Source organism: Melanerpes formicivorus, unplaced genomic scaffold (assembly GCF_026170545.1).
Source record: "Melanerpes formicivorus ecotype bairdi unplaced genomic scaffold, bMelFor1.0.p_v2 SCAF_66, whole genome shotgun sequence".
NCBI lineage: Eukaryota > Metazoa > Chordata > Aves > Piciformes > Picidae > Melanerpes > Melanerpes formicivorus.
Window position 1 is genome coordinate 1,091,944 of NW_027142418.1, and position 14,876 is coordinate 1,106,819.

At 47.5% G+C, this 14,876-nt stretch overlaps 1 protein-coding gene across 5 annotated transcripts in view; it reads left to right on the forward strand.

Annotated features, from left to right (window-relative positions):
* The window catches only part of PTPDC1 (protein tyrosine phosphatase domain containing 1), a 33,581-nt gene that overhangs the window by 7,645 nt on the left and 11,060 nt on the right, over window positions 1–14,876 (forward strand). For 4 of the 5 annotated variants that reach the window (XR_010990353.1, XM_068162610.1, XM_068162611.1 and 1 more), the window contains exons 2-6: window positions 3,872–3,964; window positions 9,837–10,008; window positions 11,890–11,970; window positions 12,686–12,804; window positions 14,187–14,324. Coding sequence is in view for 4 of the 5 variants with exons in the window: in XM_068162610.1 (XP_068018711.1) it covers window positions 3,880–3,964; window positions 9,837–10,008; window positions 11,890–11,970; window positions 12,686–12,804; window positions 14,187–14,324 (595 nt within the window). In the remaining variant the exon portion in view is untranslated. Of the gene's footprint in view, window positions 1–3,871; window positions 3,965–6,294; window positions 6,571–9,836; window positions 10,009–11,889; window positions 11,971–12,685; window positions 12,805–14,186; window positions 14,325–14,876 lie in introns of those variants that run through there. The other variant, XM_068162608.1, reaches the window with a different exon arrangement.

Consider the following 14,876-nt stretch of genomic DNA (forward strand, 5'->3'; position numbering starts at 1 on the left):
TTCTTGCTAGTTATGTCCAAAAAAAAGTCTCTCTGAATAGCAAATCCTGAATCAGCAGCCCAACACCTACCTCATCTGCTGCTGAATGCCATTGTTTTGTCTCTCTTGTAGGTGAAAGCAGTGCCAGTCCCTTGTCAATATCAAACTTCCTGGTTAAATAGCACTCACCTAAACCACCTGGGGAATCTTTCCTTTTTTATCCCAAAGTGGGGGGAAAACACACTTGGAAATACCAAAGCAGTGCTGGCTGTGGTCCCAGTGGAGTTTTACAACAGCTCTGGTATTGTTCTGCTCTGTAAATCACATAGGGAAATTGGGTTAAATTCTTCCCTTCTCTGTCTGCTGCTCTCTCTGAGGTTACTTTTCAGTTGTTTGTTGTTTCCTTAGAGGTAGGAAACTGTTCAAATTTCAAAGAAGCCTAAGGAGTTGAGGTGTGTGGCAGCTGAAAGCTGTGTTCTCAATGCTCCAGCTGCCCTCCAGGCTTCGTTGTGACTTAAGTACTTCTGAAATTTTACTCTGCTCTGCTCAGACCTCACCTCCAGTCCTGCCTCCAGTTCTGGTGGCCCCAGCAGGAGAAGGACACAGAGTTGATGGAGAAAGTCCAGAAGAGGCCACAAAGATGATCCAAGGGCTGGAGCAGCTCTGCTGTGAGCACAGGCTGAGGGAGCTGGGGGTGTTCAGCCTGCAGAGGAGAAGGCTCCAGGGGCACCTCAGAGCTGTCTGCCAGGACCTGAAGGGATCCTGCAGGAAGGCTGCAGAGGAAGTCCCTCCCCAGCTTTCTTGGAGCCCCTTCAGATACTGCAAGGCCATAAGAAGGTCTCCTCAGAGCCTTCTCTTCTCCAGGCTGAACAACCCCAACTCCCTCAGTCTGTCCTCACAGCAGAGCAGCTCCAGCCCTCTGCTCATCCTCGTGGCCCTTCTCTGGACACCTTCCAGCACCTCCAGATCCTTCCTGTAATAGAGGCTCCAGAACTGGACCCATAGCTCCAGCTCAGAATGTTAGTGGCTGGAAGGGACTTCTAGACATCATTGAGTCCAACCCCTCTGCCAGAGCAGGATCACCCAGGGCAGGTCACACAGGAATGCATCCAAGTGGGTTTGGAATCTCTCCAGAGCAGGAGACTCCTCAGCCTCTCTGGGCAGCCTGCTCCAGGCCTTCAGCACCCTCACACCAAAGAAGTTTTTCCTCATGTTGAGGTGGAACCTCCTGGGTTCCAGCTGATGCTTTAACCTGTATGATTTTATATTCAGACAAATACCCTGCTGGCTTCTGTAGGACTGCTCCCAAAAGCCATGCTTCTCAAGAGGAGAAGTAGCTGTGGCATCAGGCCATGGAGTGAATTGTAGGGGTGTTACCTGAGTGTTTAGGTACTGAGCTGGCCTCTGCCCACCTCTCTGCTGAGCTGTGTTCCTGTTCCTTTACAAAATTGGCTGCTGCCTAGTTCCCTGCACCTGACTGCAACAGGGAGGGAACAAGTTCACTTCAGAAGACAAGAAAATAGTAACAACAACCTCCAAATTATCTGTGACAGGCAGAGAGCAGCAGCATCTGCCTAGGTTGAGGGAATAGATTTGAAGCTTCAAGTAGCTTTCCTTACACCCTGGTATTGTACAACTGAAAGCTTATCCAAGATGTTTTCATGTCAATATGACAAAGTCATCTTTCAGAGAGTCACAGAAGCAGCTCAGCTGGAAAAGGCCATTAAGCTCATCCAGCCCAACCATTCTCTGGCTCTATTAAGGCTCTAACAACCCCAACTCCCTCAGCCTGTCCTGATAGCAGAGGAGCTCCAGCCCTCTGCTCATCCTCATGGCTCTTCTCTGGACATGGTAGGGAAGCTGAGAGTCCTTTCAGCTTCCTGCTCTGGCAGCCAGACCTCCAGCAACTGAGCAGAAGTCAGGGACAAGCTCTGGTTCTGAAGGACAGGCAGCTTCCTGAGGCCTGCCTAGGGAGGCCAGCTGCAGAGGCAGTTCAGATGGGAATTGGCCTGCTCAAAAATGAGGGGAAAAAAACCCCAACACCTCAAAGCCACCTGCAGGCATCAGAATGAGCCTGAAATCCACACCTGGAGGGGTCCTCCTGGGATATCCTCCTTAGTGGTTGACATCTGCTCTCCCCAGCCCCGTGTTTGCTTGGGCACTGTGGTGCTGCCCTTCCCTTCAGTCAGCCAGCACCACAGGCATGGCTTTCGCTGTGGCTGGGGTGCTGAGGCACACATCCTGACACTGCTTCCTGGGATAAAACAGGAAGAGGTGGAACAGCACCTCAGACCCAGAGGAATTGGGAAGCAGGGAGGAAGAGAGCAGCTTCTGTGCTGTCATGGCAATGGCTGTCAGAGATAATGGAGTGGATCTGATTAAGGTGGCCTCATGACACCCACAAGGCACACTCAGTTCCCTCGGGCAGCTAATGAGGGTCATGACCTGGAATAACCCTGCAGCCTTGGGTTCTCCAGCATCTGTCAGGTGTTGATGTGATGAACAAAAGACTGGAGAAGACCTTTACAAAACCAAGAATATGTTACCCGGAAGAATCAGGCGAGCCTTGTTGCTTTGCCCCAGACACTGTTTCTACTTTTCAAACTCTTCTGATCTTTAGAATAGAATAGAATAGAATAGAATAGAATAGAATAGACCAGATTGGAAGAGACCTTCAAGATCATCGTGTCCAACCTATCACCCAACACCACCTAATCAACTAACCCATGTAACCAAGCACCCTGTCAAATCTCCTCCTGAGCACCTCCAGTGATGGCGACTCCACCACCTCCTTGGGCAGTCCATTCCAATGGGCAATCACTCTCTCAGTGCTTCAAGGACCTGCTCAGAAAGCTGAGGACAGACTTTTGTGACAGGAAAAGGAGGGATGGTTTGAACTAGAAGAGGAAGATTCAGACTGGAGAAAAGGAAGAAATGTTTGACACTGAGGGTGGTAAGAGCCTGGCCCAGGCTGGCCAGAAAGGTGGGAGATGTCCCATGGCTGGAACCACTCCAGGTCAGGTTGTTTGGGGCTCTCAGCAACCTGCTCTGGTTGGGGATGTCCCTGCTGACTGCAGGGGGTTAGACTGGGTGAGCTTGAAAGATCCCTTCCAACCCAAACCACTCTGTGATCCTGTGACTCTCGTGTTAGCTTTTCATGGTGGAAGAGAATTGTCATTTAGGTGACTTCAGACTCACCAACAGACTGAAACTGAGAGCAGAGGAGACAAGGAGGTTGTGAAATGCTAAATGGGGTGATCTCAAAATCCTGCTGCCATTAGCACAGGATTGGCTTTGCTGAAGCTGCTCCCTGCCAGACCTCAGCTCAGCGCTCTGCTTCTGTCTGTACTTTGAAGAACCTGAGGCAACCAAGGTGGCATTGCATTAAATCATAGAGTTACAGAATGAAGGGACCCTCAAGGGTCAGCTTGTGCAACCCCCCTGCTGTCTGCAGGGACACCTCCAACTAGATCAGGCTGCCCAAGGCCCCATCAAGTCTGACCTTGAATGTCTCCAGTGATAAGGCCTTCACCATATCTCTGGGCAGCCTGGTCTGGTATTTCACTACCCTCACTGGGCAGAGCTTCCTCCTGGTGTCTGACCCAAATCTGCCCTGCTCCAGTTTCAGATGCTTTTAGCTGAGTGCCTCCTGCCCATGTAAAACACTTCAGATCCTGAAACATACAACTGACTGACTTCTAATGGCTGGGGCAGGCAGTGGAGCTGTTCACTTGTAAGATGAGAGCACGCCAGAAGGCATAGGCCATGTCTGACTGCTCACATCTTAAGCCTTGGAGAGCTCCTCTCTGAGCAGGTGCCAGGTACTCAGCTTTGCTGTGCCTTTTTGAGCCTCTCTGATTGATTTTCAGTGACCATGTTGCTGTTCCAACAGGTACTGCCATGGCTGCAGGAGTGCTGATGCAAAATGAGCTGCCCTACTCTTCGTTGCTAGAGAGCAGTTTACACCTTGCTGAGATGAGTTCAGGTAACAATTTTCCTCTGAGCTGCCATTCCTGGAAGGTGCATACAGAAATTCCATGGAAGAATAACCACCCCTCCTCCCAGAATGGTATCCCACATCACAAACAGAGTGTCTGTAGCAAAACTAAAAACCCCAAATACTTGAGCACTGTGTCCAGATCAGGAGCTTCTGTTCCAGGAAGGATCTGGAGGTGCTGGAAGGTGTCCAGAGAAGGGCCACGAGGAGGAGCAGAGGGGTGGAGCTGCTCTGCTCTGAGGACAGACTGAGGGAGTTGGGGTTGTGCAGTCTGGAGAAGAGAAGGCTCTGAGGAGATCTTCTTGTGGACTGGCAGTATCTGAAGGGGGCTCCAAGAAAGCTGGGGAGGGACTTTTGAGGGTGTCAGGGAGTGATAGGTCTTGGTGGGGCGGGAGGGTGGTGGATCCAAGCTAGAGGAGGGGAAATTGTCATTAGGAAGAAGTTGTTCCCCTTGAGGGTGGTGAGAGACTGGCACAGGTTGCCCAGGGAGGTGGTGGAAGCCTCATGCCTGGAGGTATTTGCAGCCAGGCTGGCTGTGGCTGTGGGCAACCTGCTGTAGTGTGAGGTGTCCCTGCCCATGGCAGGGGAGTTGGAACTGGATGATCCTTGAGGGCCCTTCCAACTCTGATGATTACTTGGTTATCACCACCCTGTGTTAATGCAGGATCATAGAATGGTTTGGGTTGGAAAGGACCTTTCAAGGGCACCTGCAACTAGAGCAGCTTGCTCAGAGCCCCAGACAACCTGACCTGCAGTGTTTCCAGGGATGGGGCATCTCCCATGGCTCTGAGCCACCTGGCTCTGGACATTGCCAGCTTCACTTTCTGCTCTTCTTATAGTTTGGATAATAAAAATCAATTAATCCTAGAATGGCTCAGGTTGGAAGGGACCTCAGAGATCATCTATCCCAGACCCCCTGCCATGGGCAAGAACACCTCTCAACTACACTTGGCTGCTCAAGGCCTCATCCAACCTGGCCTTGAGCACCTCCAGGGAGGAGGCAGCCACAGCCTTCCTGGGCAGCCTGTGACAGAGTCTCACCACTCTGGTAGAACGTCTTCCTCAGCTCCACTCTGACCCTGCTCTGCCTCAGCTTCAAACCATCCCCCCTTGGCCTGGCTCCAGGCACCCTCAGGAAAAGTTCCTCTGCAGCCTTCCTGCAGGATCCCTTCAGGCACTGGCAGACAGCTCTGAGGTGCCCCTGGAGCCTTCTCCTCTGCAGGCTGAACACCCCCAGCTCCTTCAGCCTGTGCTCGCAGCGGAGCTGCTCCAGCCCATGGATCATCTTTGGTCTCCTCTGGAATCACTCCAGCAGCTCTGTGTCCTTGTACTGGGGCCACCAGAGCTGGAGGCAGGATTGGAGGTGGGGTCCCGTGGGCTTTCTTCACTTCCTCAGTCTTAAATGTGCAGCCTCCTGCACAGACAGGAAGATGTCAAAGTCTTTTGGCTTCTCCCTAGTTTGTTCCACCCATAGTTAGAGAAGGATTTTGTGCTTTTGAGAGCACTGCAATCTTCCCGGCCAGCTCATTCTCCTCCGAACACTGGAAGCAAAGTGGGAGGCAATTTGCCACCTAATTCTACCTTCAAGAGCCTAAAGCACTCAGCTGATCCATCTCCTCCTCCCCCTAATCTGCTTTATCTCAGTCTGCAGGGCTAACAGCTTTGCTTAGTAAAAGAGCTGTGCCCTGGAAAAAGCAAGAAAGGGCAAAAAAAAGCCTTTTGTTTTGAATAACAAATTGTGTTCTGTTAGGAGATAGGAATGGTCCAGAGGGAACAGCCTACAATTCATCACACCCTCCCCCCCCAACCATTCCAGCAGGAACACACTAATCCCAATCATTACAGAGCTAATGATGCATTTTGTAGCAAGCCAGTGGAGGAGGAGAGGTGGTTGTGGAACGCTGAAGCGAGAGGTGGGGGAGTATAATGTACCTACTTAGAGATTGCTCAGGAAGCAGAGCCTCCAGCTCCCTTTGGATTGTTCCTTTGAGTCTGGTGGTGCGTGTCTAGGGGGAGCAGTGAATGCCTGGTATTTACAACTCCCTAAATACTCACATTGTTGAGGGAAGATGTTTTGGTTCTTCCCCGCCCGCTTGCAAAACCATCTACTTGCAATGCAACTATTTTCACCCAGCAGCGGAACAGCGTGTCCCAAACAGACTGGATGCAGATCGAAAGGAGCAGCCCCAAGGATGGCTGGCAGCAGCTCCCTCATTGTTAGTTACTATGGAGACAGCTCAGCCCGTGCTGCCTAGCTGCCGGAGCGCGCAGAAGGATGCACAGCTCTCCAGCGCAACTTCAGCTCTGAGCAACTTGGATTTCCTTACCAGTGCCTCTTCAGCAGCCCTCCCACCCCGAAGGCTTCTGGGGCTGCTTGGCCATGCAGGGCTCACCCCAGAGGCGCTCAGCCGTCAGCATTTTTAGCAGCTTTTTCCAGGGTCGCAGGCATTCCTCCTCTGACCCCCTGCTCCGCATGATCCAGAGGCGCCGCAGCTCGGTGGTCGAGGTCCTGTCCTCCTCGACGCGCCGGGTGATGGTGGCGGTGTCGTCCCTGAGTCCCGAGGAGCTGGACGCAAGTTTGCCTGAAAAAAGAAGTAAAGTATTGTCGTGAGGGCAGCTGGCAGCTCTGGGGATTTACTTGGTGTTAAATTGGGACACCTTGACTTGGCAGTCAGCGGAGGTTCCTCTAACTGATAGCAAATTGAGATTCCTTTACTTGCTGTCACATTGAGATTCCTTTACTTGGTATTGAGATGTGTTTACTTGATAGTAAATTAAGATTCCTTTACTTGATACTAGACTGAGATTCCTCTACTTGGCATTAAACTGGGATTCCTTTACTTGGCATTAAATTGGTATTTCTTTACTTGATAATATATTGGGATTCCTTACTTGGCTTTAAATTGAGATTCCTTTACTTGATAGTAAATTGAGATTTGTTTATTGAGAGTAAATTGGGATTCCTTTACTAGATATGAAACTGGTATTAAACTTTACTTGATATTAAACTGAGATCCCTTTACTTGTTGATAAATTTAGATTTCTTTACTTGATATTAAACTGAGAACCCTTTACTTGATATTAAGTTGAGAGTCCTTTACTTGATATTGAGATTCCTTTCCTTGGTGTTAAATTGAGATTCCTTTCCTTGATGTTAAATTGAGGTTCCTTTCCTTGATGTTAAGTTGAGATTCCTTTCCTTGATAATAAATTGAGATTTCTTTACTTGATATTAAACTGAGATCCCTTTACTTGAGATTAAATTGAGATTCCTTTCCCTGATGTTAAATTGAGATTCCTTTCCTTGGTGTTAAATTGAGATTCCTTTCCTTGATATTCAACTGAGATCCCTTTACTTGATATTAAATTGAGATTCCTTTACTTGATATTGAGATTCCTTTACTTGATGTTAAACTGATATTCCTTTGCATCATGTTGAATTGAGATTCCTTTCCTAGATGTTAAATTGAGATTCCTTTCCTTGGTGTTACATTGAGATTCCTTTCCCTAATGTTAAACTGAGATTCCTTTCCTTGGTGTTAAATTGAGATTCCTTTCCTTGGTGTTAAATTGGGATTTCCTTTCCTTGATATGAAATTGAGATTCCATTACTTGGCATTAAATAGATCTTCCTTTACTTGGCAGTAAATTGATATTTCTTTACTTGATATTAAGATTGCTTTTACTTGATATTAAACTGACATTCCTTTTCTTGATATTAAACTGATATTCCTTACCTTGGCATTAAATGGATATTTCTCCATTTGATAATAACTAGATATTCTTTTACTTGACATTAAATTGATACTCCCTTACTTGGCTTCAAATTGATCTTCCTTTACTTGATAATAAATAGGCATTATTTGACTTGATGTTAAATTGCCATCCCTTTCCTTGGCATTAAATCAAGATACCTTTGTTCTGGTAACTGTATTTTAGCTGCACCCATCAAATAAATGTCTGTGCAGATATAAAAAAAGTCTTATTAATAATTTTTCTCCCTGTATTTTGTGTTTAGAATCACAGAATTGTTTCAGTTTGGGAAAGACCTTTGAGGTGGTGGCGTCCAACCGTTTATCGTGGGCTCCAACCTTTCCACACATAACTGCCTGAGAATTTGGGTGCTGTTCAGACTGCTGCAGTCCTCCTGGCTAGCTCATTTGAGTTCCCTCATTCCTTATTTAAGGATTAATCCACATTCTCCACTCTTAACAGCTCAGTTGCAAAGAGCAGATGAGAAAGGAGTCCTCACACACACAGCCCCCAAGAACATGGCTAAATATTTTCAGTTGCAGGTGGAAGAGGACAGTGGCTTCTGTTTTGACTTCTCTTTTGACTTCTCTTTTGACTTCTCTTTTGACTTCTCTTTTGACTTCTGATTTGACTTCTCTTTTGACCTCTCTTTTGACTTTTGTTTTCTGTTGCAAAGGGCACCACACAGCTCTGACTTCATGAGAAACCCCAAAATAACAGTGAGAAGAAACAACTCCTGCAGCAATGCGAGCCAGTGCCCCCCTCACACAACCTTTCCTTGGAGTCTGTGTTGGAAAACGTGGCTTAAGTTTACATACTCCATGGATTGATGCTGTTTGTGGTGGCACCAAGTTAAGGTTGAACTCCTGCTTTTAAGGTTGATCTGATGGTTTTAGGGTTGATCTGGTACTGACCTGGTCTTTTAGAGCTGGTCTGGTACTTTTAAGATTGATCTTGCTTTCAGGGTTGATCTGATGCCTTCAGGGTTGATCTGATGCTTTCAGGGTTGCTTTTAAGCTTGATCTGATGCTTTTAAGTTTGAATGGATATTTTTATGGGTGATCTGATGGTTTTAGTATTGAGCTGGTGGTTTTCAGGTTGATCTGATGGTTTTAAGCTGGAATTGACACTTTTGAGGTTGATCTGGTACTTTGGTTTTAGGGTTGATCTGGTAGTTTTAAGGATGATCTGATAGTTGTAGGGTTGGTCTGGTAGTTTTAAGGTTGATCTGGTACTTTGGTTTTAGGGTTGATCTGGTAGTTTTAAGGATGATCTGATAGTTTTAGGGTTGGTCTGGTAGTTTTAAGGTTGATCTGGTACTTTTAGGGTTAATCTGGTACTTTTAAGCTTGATCTGATGCTTTTAAGTTCGAATGGATATTTTTATGGTTGATCTGGTGGTTTAGGGTTGATCAGGTAGTTTTAAGGTTGATCTGGTGGTTTTAGGGTTGATCTGGTGGTTTTAGTGTTGATCTTTTACTTTTAAGCTTGATCTGATGCTTTTAAGTTTGAATGGATATTTTTATGGGTAATCTGATGGGGTTTGTTGTTGATCTGGTGGTTTTAAGGTTGATCTGTTGCTTTTAAGCTGGACTTGATACTTTTAAGGTTGATCTGGTACTTTGGTTTTAGGGTTGGTCTGGTGGTTTTAGGGTTGGTCTGATGGTTTTAGGGTTGGTCTGGTGGTTTTAGAGTTGATATGGTGGTTTTGGGGTTGGTCTGATGGTTTTAGAGTTGATCTGGTGGTTTTAAGGTCGATCTGTTGCTTTTAAGCTGGACTTGATACTTTTAAGGTTGATCTGGTACTTTGGTTTTAGGGTTGGTCTGATGGTTTTAGGGTTGATCTGATGGTTTTAGGGTTGATCTGGTGGTTTTAGGGTTGGTCTTTTACTTTTAAGCTTGATCTAATGCTCTTAAACTTCCATTTATACTTTTAAGCTTGATCTGATGCTTTTAAGCTTGAATTGGTACTTTGAAGGTCAATGGTTTTAAGGTTGAACTGCTGCTTCTAAGGTTGACCTGATGGTGTTCAGGTTGAACTGCTACTCTTCAGGTGAGGATGGCTTTCCAAGCTCCCTGTCTAACCCTGTCTTTTGGCTGTCTTGCAGGGGGCTCCAGGCGTCCGACAGCAAAGTACACTAAGGTGGGGGAGCGCCTTCGCCATGTGATTCCTGGTCACATGCAGTGCTCCATGGCCTGTGGTGGACGTGCCTGCAAGTATGAGAACCCAGCCCGGTGGAGTGACCAGGAGCAAGCCATCAAAGGGCTCTACTCATCTTGGTAATGAGCAGCATTTACTCTGCATAAATGTAACTGCATCCATCATTGCTAAAAGAGAGAATTTAAAGGGAAATAATGAGGGGTTTGGCCTAAGTCAGCTGCTGCTAAGTATACAACAAAGTGATAAGACTGGAACACCTCTGCTGTGAAGAAACGCTGAGAGCCCTGGGGCTGTTTTCTTTAGGGAAGAGAAGGCTGAGAGGGGATCTAATCAATGTCTATCAAGAACTGAGGGCTGGGGGTCAGGATGAAGGGGCCAGGCTCTTTGCAGTGGTGCCCAGTGATAGGACAAGGAACAACATTAGAGTAGAATAGAATAGAATAGAATAGAATAGAATAGAATAGAATAGAATAGAATAGAATAGAATAGAATAGGAATAGGAATAGAATAGACCAGACCAGGTTGGAAGAGACCTTCAAGATCATCGCGTCCAACCTGTCGTCCAAAACCACCCAACCAACTAAACCATGCAACCAAGCACCCTGTCAAGTCTCCTCCTGAACACCTCCAGTGATGGTGACTCCACCACCTCCTTGGGCAGCCCATTCCAAAGGGCAATCACTCTCTCTGTGTAAACATGTACCAGCTGGAACCAAAGAGGTACCACCTCAACTTGAGGAAAAACATCTTTGGTGTGAGGGTGACAGAGCCCTGGAGCAGGCTGCCCAGAGAGGTTGTGGAGTCTCCTGCTCTGGAGACTTTCAAAACCCACCTGGATGTCTTCCTCTGTCACCTGCCCTAGGTGATCCTGCTTGGGCAGGGGGTTGGAGTGGATGATCTCTGGAGACCCCTTCCAACCCCCTACCATTCTGTGACAGCTTGATTCAGAATTACACCATAACAGTAACCCATAGTGGCCATTGTACAGAGCCCAGGAAAGATGTTGAAAGACCTCTGCTGACTTACCATAAGTTTGGCTCAAGACCAGATACTATATATCTGCCAGGAATGACAGCCAAAAGAGTTGTGGGTTATAGGCGATTCCTGCCAAGGTTTAAACTGCAAATGCATTTGAATGTGTTCACAGCACAATTCAAAAGCAAGAACATTGGTTGTTAATTTTATTAGCATTATAGAATGTTTAAATAATGTATTAATTTAATAACATGTAGTGGCTTAAATAATGTGAGGTATCTCTTCAAAAGCTGAAGGACCTGGGGTTCTTTAGTCTGGAGTAAAGAAGGCTCAGGGGAAACCTTCTGGCTCTCTACAACTCCCTGAAAGGAGGTTGAAGCCAGGTGGGGACTGGTTTCTTTTCACAAGGAACAAGGGATAGGATGAGAGGAAATAGCCTCAGGTTGCACCAGGGGAGGTTTAGGTTGGATATCAGAACAAACTTCTTCCTTGAAAGGGTTCTCAAAGGCTGGCCCAGGCTGCCCAGGGAGGTGGTTGAATCCCCATCCCTGGAGGTGTTTCCAAGAGGCAGAGCTGTGGTGTTGAGGGCCATGGTTCAGCCCCAGCCTTGGCAGACTCAGAGAATGGTTGGACTGGATGAGCTTAAAAGGCTGCTCTAACCCAAATGATTCAGTGATTCATATGCAGCAATGTGCACACAAAATTATCTTTACATTCTTACTGATTGCTTTGTAACAGCAAATGCTCCTCAGAAGCAAGGGAACCTTAGAGGGCCAGAGGGAGAGCTGAGTGCAGGTTTCTTTCAGAGGAATTGCTTAGTGGGATCCCAGGGCTGGCACTGCAAGAACTCCATATGCTGGCTGTGTGCTGGGTCTTATCTCTGTCAGTTTAAGCAGATTGATCATCAGTACTATCAGGGAGTAGAACTTTTGGAGAAATCATTTCTAGTTAATCTTGTTTGGGTAGCTTCCATCCCAGGAAGTGATGGGTAACAGCAGCATTTTCTCCTTTTTCTCCTTTCTCAGGATAACAGATAACATACTGGCTATGGCTCGACCCTCCACGGAATTGATTGAGAAGTACAACATTATTGAGCAGTTTGAAAGGTAACAGAGCAGTCATTTGTTAGTCTAATTCCTGACCCATTTGCTCTTTGAACAGAGGTGTGGGTGAGTGGTAAAAGTTCCTTTCATTTTAACAAGATACAGGTAAAAACTCCTTCTCTATTAAGGATAAATGTATTGTTGGGGTCCCATCACAAAAAGGACATAGACCTGATGGAGCAGGTCCAGAAAAGGACATGGACCTGATGGAGCAGGTCCAGAGGAGCTCATGAAGATGCTCAGAGGGCTGGTGAACCTTCTCTATGGGGACAGACTGGGAGAGTTGAGGCTGTTCTGCCTGGAGAAGAGAAGGCTCCAGGGAGACCTTAGAGCAGCACTTCAATATCTACAGGGGACCTACAGGCTGGCTGGGGAGGGGCTGTTCAGAAGGGGCTGTGGGGATAGGACCAGGGGCAATGGTTTGAAACTGGAGCAGGGCGGAGTTAGGTTGGACATCAGGAGGAAGCTCTGCACAATGAGGGTGGGGAGACCCTGGAACAGGCTGCCCAGGGAGGTGGTTGAAGCCCCATCCCTGGAGACATTCAAGGCCAGCCTTACTGTGTCTCTTGGCAACCTGCTCTAGCTGGAGTTGTCCCTGCTGACTGCAGGGGGGTTGGACAAGCTGACCTTTGAGGGTCTTTTCCATCCTGATTCAATCTGTGAAGCTGTGAGGTGCTGGCTGGGTATCATACTCTGACTCATCTGTTCCTTCCTTCAGATGTGGCATAAAAACTGTAATTAACCTGCAGCGTCCTGGGGAGCACGCGAGCTGTGGGAATCCACTGGAACAAGAAAGTGGCTTCACCTACCTGCCTGAGGCTTTTATGGGGGCTGGAAGTAAGTTCCCTCCTGCTGCTCTTCCTCATTTATTATCGATTTTGGCACTCAGAGATACTTGAACTCGAATTCCTGTGTGTGGAAAGCAGCTGTGTAAGAAAAGCTGCACAAAATGGGATGTAAGCCCAAACCCTGGCAAATCTAAGAGAGCAAAGATCAGGTTAATGAGGGTGTTTAGAACAGAGAAAGGACCAGAGGTAGTTAAAGCTCTCTTCTGAGCTCACAGATGTATGAAACATTAATGGGGGTGGCTCAGATTCTGGTACAATTCCTGTTCTAACCATAGGAGGTTATTTCACTTGGGGACATTTGTGTTTACAGTATTTTTCTATGTTGGTACTCTGGTGAGGGGAGGAAAAGTGCCTCTCTCTAAGCACCAGGCTTTGACTGAAGAAGTGCTTTCATTTCTGAACACAAACAAAATGACCTTCTACCTATATATAGCTGAGTAACTTTTGTGTGAACCACTCAGTTTTGTTACACCTTTTACACTGCAGCTGAACGACAGGTTGACAACTCCCTGCTGGCTTTGTGTATTTAACAGATGTCAAGAGTACAGCTGAAATGGGAAAATAATCTCACAGCATCCCAGAATCCCACATGGTGGAGCTGGGAAGGGACCTCTGGAGATCATCCAGCCCAAGGCCCCTACTCAAGCAGAGCACCCACAGCAGCTCACTCAGGGTTGCAGTGTCTGAGGGGTCTGGAATCTCCCCTGAGAAGGAGACTCCACAGCCTCTCTGGGCAGCCTGCTCCAGGACTCCAGCACCCTCACACCAAACAAGTTTCTCTCATGTTTAGGTGGAACCTCTTGGGTTCCAGTTTGTGCCCATTGCCCTTTATCCTATCACTGGGCACCACAACAAGAGTCTGGCCCCAGCCTCTTGCCCCCCAGCCCCCTTTAGATACTCCTTAGCATTGATCAGGCTGCTCTTCCCCACATTAAACACCCCCAGGTGTCTCAGCCTCCTTTCACAACAGAGATGCTCCAGGCCCTGTCATCTTGATAGCCTCTGCTGGACTCTCTCCAGTCTGTTTTGAACTGAGGAGCTCAGAACTGGACACAACACTCCAGATGTGGCCTCTCCAGGGCACAGCAGAGGGGAAGGAGAACCTCCCTTGACCTGCTGGCTACACTTTTCTAAATGCTCCCCAGAAGACCTTTGACTTGTTGACCACAAGAGGATGTTGCTGGCTCATGGTGAACTTGTCCAGCAGTACTCCCAGGTCCTTCTCAGTGGAGCTGCTTTTCAGCAGGTGGTCAAACAGCAGTGTGCAGTGGCAGTGATGTCATTTGTGAGTGGTGAGCTGGCCTCTGCAGGCAGCAGTTCAAACTTCACGTTGGTGTGGCAGGAATTAACTTTTCTCTCTTTTCATTTCAGTTTATTTTTACAATTTTGGCTGGAAGGATTATGGAGTGGCCTCTCTCACTACCATCCTTGACATGGTCAAGGTGATGGCCTTTGCCTTGCAGGAGGGGAGGGTGGCTGTGCACTGCCACGCAGGACTCGGCCGGACAGGTTCGTGCTCTGCTGCAAGCTCAGCTCCAGTGTTTCTCTGCAGCTGCAAACCAGCCTCTGCTTATCACTCATGAATGGTTTGTTTAGGCTCTGTACCACTGCCAGCTGTGGTATTCTCTTCATCTATGAAATGATTAACAATGCTAAGCTTGTCTGTGAAAATGAGGAGATTGCTTTTAGTGTAGGAACCCCAGAAACCTCTGAGGTTAGAAAACGTTTGGTTCTCTCTGGTAATCACAGAATGGTAGGAGCTGGAAGGGGCCTCTAGAGATCATCCAGTCCAGCCCCCATGCCAAAGGAGGGGTAACTAGTCAGGTCACACAGGAATACATCCAAGCAGGTTTGAAAAGTCTCCAGAGCAGGAGGCTCCACAACCTCTCTGGGCAGCCTGCTCCAGGGCTCCAGCATCCTCACACCAAGGAAGTTTCTCCTCTTGTTGAGGTGGAACCTCCTGGGTTCCAGCTTGTACCTGTTCTTCCTTGTCTTATCACTGGGTATCACTGAAAAGAGGCTGGCCCCTTCATCCTGACCCACAGCCCTCAGGTATTGATA